General features: G+C 33.4%; 1 protein-coding gene across 1 annotated transcript; it reads right to left on the bottom strand.

Moving 5' to 3' along the window:
- Positions 1-6,786: 6,786 nt before the first annotated feature.
- Positions 6,787-8,544, bottom strand: LOC134708445 (caveolin-1-like). The gene is made up of 2 exons (XM_063568973.1): positions 8,252-8,544; positions 6,787-7,244 (listed from the first exon to the last, which is right to left on the bottom strand). Exons 1-2 carry the CDS (start codon positions 8,309-8,311, stop codon positions 6,918-6,920), a joined length of 387 nt encoding a protein of 128 aa, XP_063425043.1. The 5' UTR covers positions 8,312-8,544; the 3' UTR covers positions 6,787-6,917.
- Between the last annotated feature and the right edge of the window lie 249 nt (positions 8,545-8,793).

The raw sequence follows: 8,793 nt of genomic DNA, 5'->3' as shown, positions 1-8,793 counted from the left end.
GAATAGTAGTCTTTTAAGATATTTCAACATGTATTATTTACAAATATATATCTATCCTTCACTATACTTGTTATTTAAAAAATTAAAGCATATGACAAAATTCTTTCTTATTTAATATATTGGTTGACCTTCAGTAAATCCAGATAAACCAACTACAATATGTAGCCACGAAGGGCTAAGACAAACGTAAAAAAATTATACATTAGTTCTAGCTATCAGATACAGCAAACATAATTGACATTTCCTATAGCAAGTTTCTTTTTGACATGTTTAAGGTGTATAAACAATTTCATTTTTTTGTCTATACAAATAAAAACATTACATTATTATAGAAAAACATGTTCAGATTTTTAACACCGTTTATAAAATTACCAAATTTTGGAGTGGACATGATTTACTTTGTTTAAATTTGATTTAATTTTTAATATTTTATTTGTTGTTTCTTCAAATAAATGTTCAGAGTTTAAATGACTGTAATATTTTACGTCTGTGTTAAGATCACTCAGTATCAAAATCATATATAGATTGGAAATGGTTGACTAAAAACGAAACGGAAAATCAGAATTAAGAAATAATTGATGCAAGCTATACTTTATGGGTTGTTTTAACATTGGTAGGCATTATATTCGTGATAATTTTGCCCGAGCGATAGTGATACATTTCGATTCTGATTTGGACAATTAAGGTATTTTCTATGTCCGATGTGTATAAGGGTAAAGCGATTGTGTAGGCTCTTCCATGAACCTCCTTTTTTGTTTGTAAAGAAGCAAACAGCTGGCAGTGTGATTTTTCAGAGGGTGGAGTTTTTGAACAGCCAGCTTGAACGGTTGTCTTATAATCTAGGTCCAATATGTCAATTTCGGAATGCAACACATAACAGTCATAGTAAATGAATTAGTAACAACATGTGCATCATTTAAAAGTTACAGCAGATTTCAGTCAGTATGTAGCTAATGGTAATATCTTTGGTTAGCTTGCTTGTTAGCTGAACCGTGAAGTCATTGTTAGGTAAGGTATTCTACCCTCCTTTTAAAGTAGCTTAGTCCTACAGAGAGATAGATTGGTTATCTGTTGGGCTAGTCTACTATAAAAGGAGAGTAGTTTACCCAACCTAACAATGACTTCACGGTTCAGCTAAGAAGCAAGCAAACCAAAGATATTACCATTAGCTACATACTCACTGAAATCTGCTGTAATGAAATATATTAAATGCATGCCAATTTGATAAAAATCTTTATCCTGTAGTAGGAAAAATTTAATGGATTTAGAGCATGGGTTTATTCATAAAGCTAAAGAAGCACGTCATATTAGAATAAAAAATAATTTTGTTCTACAACATGTATCGTTTCGCAATTCTAATGTAGTGGTATTCGTTACCAATGTCCGTTGAAGTCACAAAGGTGATATACTCTATCGTCTCTTGCATCTAATGTAGTGGCATTCGTTACCAATGTCCGTTGAAATCAAAGATGGTATACTCTATTGTCTCTTGCATCTAATGTAGTGGTATTCGTTACACAGACATGGTTAAATGACGAAATATTAAAATATTTCTCAAGCTTAATTTCTGTCTTAAATATTCTATAACATAATCCTCTTGGTGAAGCATCTCTATCTGACAAACATGACTGCTTATATTGATCTTGTAATTTTTTATACCCATTTATCCGATAAATCTGTATTGCTCTTTTCCTCGCATTCTTATATAAAACTACAAAGCCTTCCAACTTAAAGATAAACCAAAACAGCACTTAGATTTGTTCGGTTCTTTCAAATCTGTAGTTTTATGAGATTTACACATGACATGAACGGATTTGAACGATTGTATGTTAATCAGATTAGAACCAGAACGAACATAAATATTTGGATACGTTAGCGGATGTCGATGACAGCGGACGTGAAATTTTTGCAGAGAGAATCCATCAACATCATCCAAATTAGTTTTTCTAAATTGTTTTCTTGGATGCATTTTATCATCCATAGATTATATACTTTCATTTTCGGTCATTATTTTCTTGTTGAGGAAAACCTCTGCAGATATTTTCAGGTTTGTTTGAGACATGTGCTCTCCCCATTTGGGATCCATTAGTAGTTTCCTTTGGAAACTATCAGACCTATCTTTGAAGTCTGAGAGTTCTTGCTGTTCTCCTGATGGATCGGTAGTTTTTTTCCGAGATCCTTTTCAGTAGGATTTTCGGCTTTCCTCTACCATTGATACAGCAGGGCATTTGGCAGTGTCGGTTTTGATAACCAATTCCTCGTTATTACCTTATCGTATTTTGCCACGGCATTTGTGGGGCATCCGGGGTGACCTTGTTCCATTTTATGCATAAAGTTTTGCACTTTTTTTTTATACTTTGAGGACTGAGCGAATCAGGTGAGTGTGTGAGTTTAGTATGTTTTATTTGATTGCATTGTATTACGTTTGGGGAAGGTTAACCTTCAGGTAATAGAACCATATTCAAAACAGTGTGGTCCTGGCCATTGATTGACGACCTAAATTATCCCATTGACTTGGACTGATTAGGTGAACGTTTGTCGGTAACAATCACTGCTCACTATGTACTTGTTAAAGACACTGAATCTGTGGGGTCACCAAAGGTTCTCAACACCTAAATAAAGCAATTCGAAAAACGAATCCGGAATAATACGATGTGTTGATTTACATCAATAATATAAATCAAAACATAAAGGTTATTCCTGAATAATTTTTCGAATTATTTTATTATTAAAGGCGTTAAGAACCTTTGGTGACCCTACAGTTTGCATTCTATAATAAGTAAGAAGTGAGCAATGGTCGTTAAAGAAAAACGTTCACCTAATCTGTCCCAGTCAATGGGATAATTTAGGTCGTCAATCAATGGCCAGGACCACACTGTTTTGAATATGATTCTAAGACCCGTCACAGCCTGGTTGGGGAATTGGGTAGGCAAATGCTCACATTAATCTGTACCGATACAGGCTCCAAATGTCCTCCTTTATACGCCATAACTCATGGTGGTGCTCCTATTTAAAGGAGGCTCATACGGAGACAAGACAAGACACACCAAAAATACTTACCGATAAGAGCATTCGCATGGTGTTTATAAGTTTTTCTTCATAAATTGGTCATGACGCATAATTATGTCTTTTTGCAATAGCACAGTGGAGATACTATTCTGTACGCTTTCCGGAAGTCGCGATTTTCGAAGCGAGAACTTTCTGGATCACATTTTAAATTTGTCGGATATACTATATTAAACGGTAAGATGTTCATCTGTACATTGCTTAATGATTAATTCAGCTGAAACTGATATTCACAAATGGTTTATAATTAAATTTAGCACATTCATTATTCGTATCTTTGCCTTCATCAAGAGATTTTCAAGTGCATCACTAAGGAAAATCAGTCGGTGAACCTAAAAACAATCTTTTTGCACCCTTACTGTACAAATTAACGTAAAATCCAGACTTAATTTACTAAATAAAGTACATTTTAAGTGGTGGTAAAAGTTTCAGCCAGATCTTTGAAGCCAGAAATAAGAAAATTACCCTTGTTCGAATTTCGCACTGTACGATCAGTCTTGCTTGTTTATTTTGAAACTGTATGATCAGTCTTTATTTCACTGTATTCTAGTAGTGATTTCAAAATTATTTACGATACATTAGAAGATGGCATTTTTCTAAATAACACAAATATATTTTAATAAATTCACATCCTGTAAACTTTTCAAACATGTTTTAGCTTGATAGGGTGTCAACGACTTACTACATTAAGTATAAGGATGTTTGAATGTGGCTGAAATAAGAAGAAGGTTTGTTTGTTTATATAAGTTTCAAAAATGTCCTCCGTTATACTTAAAATTGTACAAACACACAGATTTAATTGTTATATAAAAATGCATGTATTTACAAACATTCGAGGCCGTTCTGTAGCCTATAATTGATCACAGTTCCTTCACTTTGTTTTGGATGTAGATCTGTCTCTTTCACACTCAATTGTACACCACTTTGTAAAGCGGAGGTTTATAGTGATAATGTAGTCCGTCTTTCCGTTCGTCCGTTGGACCGGTACAACATGTTTCGCCGGTTTTGCAAGCGCATCTCCTCATAAACCACTTAATATACAGTTAAGTCTGCCAATTGATATTTTATCGTATGTTTTTCTATGTTGTGATGTTATGCTATTGTTTCAGAAAAAGGGAGAAGGTTTGGGTCCATTAAAACGTTTAATCCCGCTGCAAATGTTTGCACCTGTCCTAAGTCAGGAATCTGATGTACAGTAGTTGTCGTTTGTTTATGTAATATATACGTGTTTCTCGTTTCTCGTTTTGTTTATATAGATTAGACCGTTGGTTTTCCCGTTTGAATGGTTTTACACTAGTAATTTTGGGGCCCTTTATAGCTTGTTGTTCGGTGTGAGCCAAGGCTCCGTGTTGAAGGCCGTACTTTAACCTATAATGGTTTAATTTTTAAATTGTTATTTGGATGGAGAGTTGTCTCATTGGCATTTACACCACATCTTCCTATATCTATTGGGGTTTCCAGACATTTTCAAATGGAGAGGGGGTACAATCCAGGAGAAAAGAGGATTCTAAATATATGTTCCCATACAAATGCATTGAAAGTTAAAAAAGAGTTTCAAACCGCCGGAACCCAATTTTCTTGAATCCTTCACTGGTATAACTATTTTTTTTTTTTCTCGGATTCCGTATCATAAATTATAATATAAAAAAGAAGATCGGTATGATTGCCAATGAGACAACAGTCCACAAGAGATCAAAATGACACAGACATTAACAAATAGAGGTCACCGTATGGCCTTCAACAATAAGCAAAGCCAATACCATAAAGTCAGCTATAAAAGCCCCCGAAATGACAATGTAAAGCAATTCAAACGAGAAAATTAACGGCCTTATTTATATAAAAAAAGGAATGTATTTCGAATTTTTTAAAAATCTTTTATGGGGTTTCTTTATATAAGAAACGGACTTGAACATTGCATTATATGGGGGCACCCATCAGGTATTTCCAACCGTGACCCTCAAAACCAATTGTTAAACTTTTCTAAAATTGCTCCATTTTTAATCAATTAATGTATTATGGAGCTTCTATTTCGAATTTTTGGTAAAAATATTTTTGATGTTTCTATATCTTAAATACGGACGTTGTCATAACCTTATATTAGGCGTACCTATTTTAGATCCACAACTTCCTTCAGACAATTGTCATAACTTAATGAATCTTTTTCAGATTCCTTATCATTTAATTCAATTGTGTACCTCTTATTTGGTTTTTCGAAAAGTCATCAGTTTTTTTATTTCCATGATAAGGACTTTTCCACTACCTTATTGGGTGGTACCCGTTTACTATACGCAACTTTCAAAAACTTACCATATACTAGTATTAATAAAACTTCCTCATATTCGTTATTAAATGATGCCCCTGTGCACCTATAATTTAGTTTCAGTCTGGTGGTTTATTTTATTCCAAAACATGGACTATAGAAGTGGCGGGGTATAATTTCGTTAATTCTTTCATCAATACCTAAAGTTTTTAAACAAAGTTTTCTCTATCTATTTTTTGTCATTTTAAAAGAGACATGATGTATGTTATCATCAATTGGTCAACGGCAGACGGTGTAAATAGTCTTTAAAAATGTAATAGTTAAACAGATAACTGCAACGACACACTAATACAAAGTACACAAGCGAATCATGTATTGCTTTTTAGGCATTTGATTATAAGTAAGACTGATGGAACAAAAATATAATTATTTTGCCGTCTACAAAAATCATCAGAAATATATTTGTATTGTCTGATGAAAGAAATTACACGTTGTAGTTCCAGGGACACAATCATAATTTCACATAGACACGCATACACCTTCAAATTGCCGATGTTTTTCAGTCAAGGTCGTTAAAAATTTCCATTTGTTGTTGTTTTTTTCTTCAAAATCACGACTGGTCATACAGACAAAAAATCTGAAATCGCTACTAGAATACAGGTAGTTTTAGACTGATCGTACAGTAATTTATTTTGGGATCCTCAAGGAAAGCATATTTTGTATTTGAAATACGAACATTCTACTTAAATACGATAGGAATATTGAAACAGTATATATTTAACTGTAAACTGATGCAAATATTTGCAATAAAAGATTATTTGCTTTGAACTACGAGAGCAAAATTGTCAATCGATTTCACTTTTTTCTATGAAGTTGGTGTGATGCACACGTATATTTTATATTCTACTGCATGTTTTTGTTACAGTTACTCATATTTATGATGCTATACATACATTTAAGATGTGCAAAGCACTTTATAGATATAGGAGTAAACAAATGATGAGAAAAAGCACCAAAACAAAACCGTTCTGTTAGCCAGTTTGAAATCCTCGCTTCGAAAATCGCGACTTCCGGATAGCGTACAGAATAGTATCTACACTGTGAATAGGGACAAATTAAAAACAGTAAAATAAAAACTGTGACAGAAGAAATTAGCTTATTGTATAACTATGTCTTGGGAGTCCATTATGCGAGGAAACACATCCTGTAAAAGTTATAGCAATGTCATTGCATCGATCTAGTAAAATCGTTGTCACAACACTGAGAAACACGATTCCTGTGTGCCATCAAGCCATCACAATGATAATATGTTAAAGAAATATACGACAAAGCGGTTTAATAGTAATAAATCAGTGTGTCTAGCAATCGTGATCTTGAAGAGGTTAATGCCCTTAATTGTTACATGGCTAAATAAAGGCAGATAGATAAGATGCTAACAAGTTATATTGATGGTTGTTTTTCTTATAAAATCAATAACATAAACAAAACAATAAAATCATAGACTATGGCACGAAAAAAGACAATATTAATGATCTTAAATCAATAAGTACAAACGAATGGCACGCTGAGGTAATCCGTACATGTCTTGATTTCATTTCCTAAAAGCGTTAAATATAGCTCCACAAGCCTCACAGCATGGTACCATGCAACAGTTAACAAGAGTTGCATAAATCTTCTGGCAAACTCCGCAATTAATTTCAAGAATCTTTAAGGATGGTGTGATGAACCAGATATGACAGAAAGCGATGTAGGCGAACTCACATCCCCATTCAGCAGCGATACATAGACCACAACACGCGGTCATGATGACGTAGCACAATTTCTTCCATAATTCGAAACATTTCCATGAAAGTTTCCAGACACAATCAATACTGTGAATTCCGTCAGGTTCGGCTATTACATCATTGAAGAAGAGGGTCTAAAATTAAAAAGGAAAGATATTAAGTCATATATATATATGGATGAAATTTCTTATTTGAAATACAAAGACAAACATAAAACATACGTGTGAAAATGCCATCCGAAATATTTTTGAGGAATTAGTTCAAGCAAAAATGAACATTTATCTAAAAAAAATTGTTGTACACCGACAAAGATAACGTTCATTGAAATATTAAATCACTAGACCTGCATTCGATGTCGCTGCATTGCTTTTGTGTGCATTACCATTACATTTTCGCGCAAAAATAAAAAGTCATTGTCTCAATTATATTTGTCTACTTTTCAATGAATTCATCATTTCTCCTAGCCGGATGGAAAAATTTTAGCAGTATTGCTCGAGTATGTTCATATTTTAAATCACTTTATTTAGTAGCGCAAAAAAAAAACAGTCTTCAGAATTGTAATAGATTCCATGCATACGCACTAAAAACGTTTAATGTTTTCTTTTCATATAACCCAATTAAATAAAAGTACGACACCACTGATTGACCGTGGCTCTGGCCGAGGTAATACAATATGTTTAGTTTGCGTCGTTTGGTTGTGTAGTATGTATAAACACGCAATCCTACCGGTGAAAACGGGAACATTAAATCCGATACTTCGAAAAGGATTTTGCCACACCATTAAAGAACCTTGCAACTTCTAGGTGGCACATCGCATATAGTAAAATATTGGCTCCATTATATAACTGTTTGTGCTTGTGGCAGTCTCCCCAATTTACATTATTCACAATTTCGAATTATTGTTCGTTTGTTGTTATCCTGAATATGCATGAAACATTAGCTACATGACGATAAGCAATCAGCATAAAAGTAGAAAGCATAGTATATATAGTACCGGCACATGGCACGGTATATTTACTTAAGGGTTTTTTGTTTGGGAGTCTTTGATGGGTTGCTTTACAACTAACATGCACATATCATAATGTTGTATCTTAATTTTATTTTATATCGATACAATAATTTCCGTGTATAATTTACTTACCCCTAAATGTGCATTAATTGAATTCGGATCCCTTTGGACTAAATCTATCGGTTCACCCATTGTTAAATACAAAGCACTTTATATAACTCCCTGAAGTATAAACACACTTATGTCTTGGTCCTATAAACAATACCCTGTAGATTGCTTCTATATATATCGGTTAATTTTATTGTTGATGTGTATCTATAACAACGATTCCCTGTAATTGGTTCTTTCGCAGGATAGAGCACTTCCTTCAGATTGGAGATAAAATATTTATATGAGAAAGGTCCTTAATCATGGCACACGGATGCTGAAAGTTTAACGTGTTTGTCAATTGACAGCATGGACTCTACAATTAATAAATCTAATGGATGCTCTAGGTTAATTTGCTTTTTATCGATTTTCAGTGAATTCTAAGAGTATCCTGCAAGTTATGAAGGACGCAGGTACATATATTAAAGAGTGAAGTAATACATACTCGGATATTAAAAATACTATATATTTGGTTGAGCGCTTATCAAAGCAAACATTTGATAGAACTAATCGTTATTTTTAATATA

This window comes from Mytilus trossulus, chromosome 1 (assembly GCF_036588685.1).
Source record: "Mytilus trossulus isolate FHL-02 chromosome 1, PNRI_Mtr1.1.1.hap1, whole genome shotgun sequence".
Lineage (NCBI taxonomy): Eukaryota > Metazoa > Mollusca > Bivalvia > Mytilida > Mytilidae > Mytilus > Mytilus trossulus.
The sequence above is the reverse complement of the archived record's forward strand: the minus strand, read 5'-3'. Positions and strand labels throughout refer to the sequence as shown.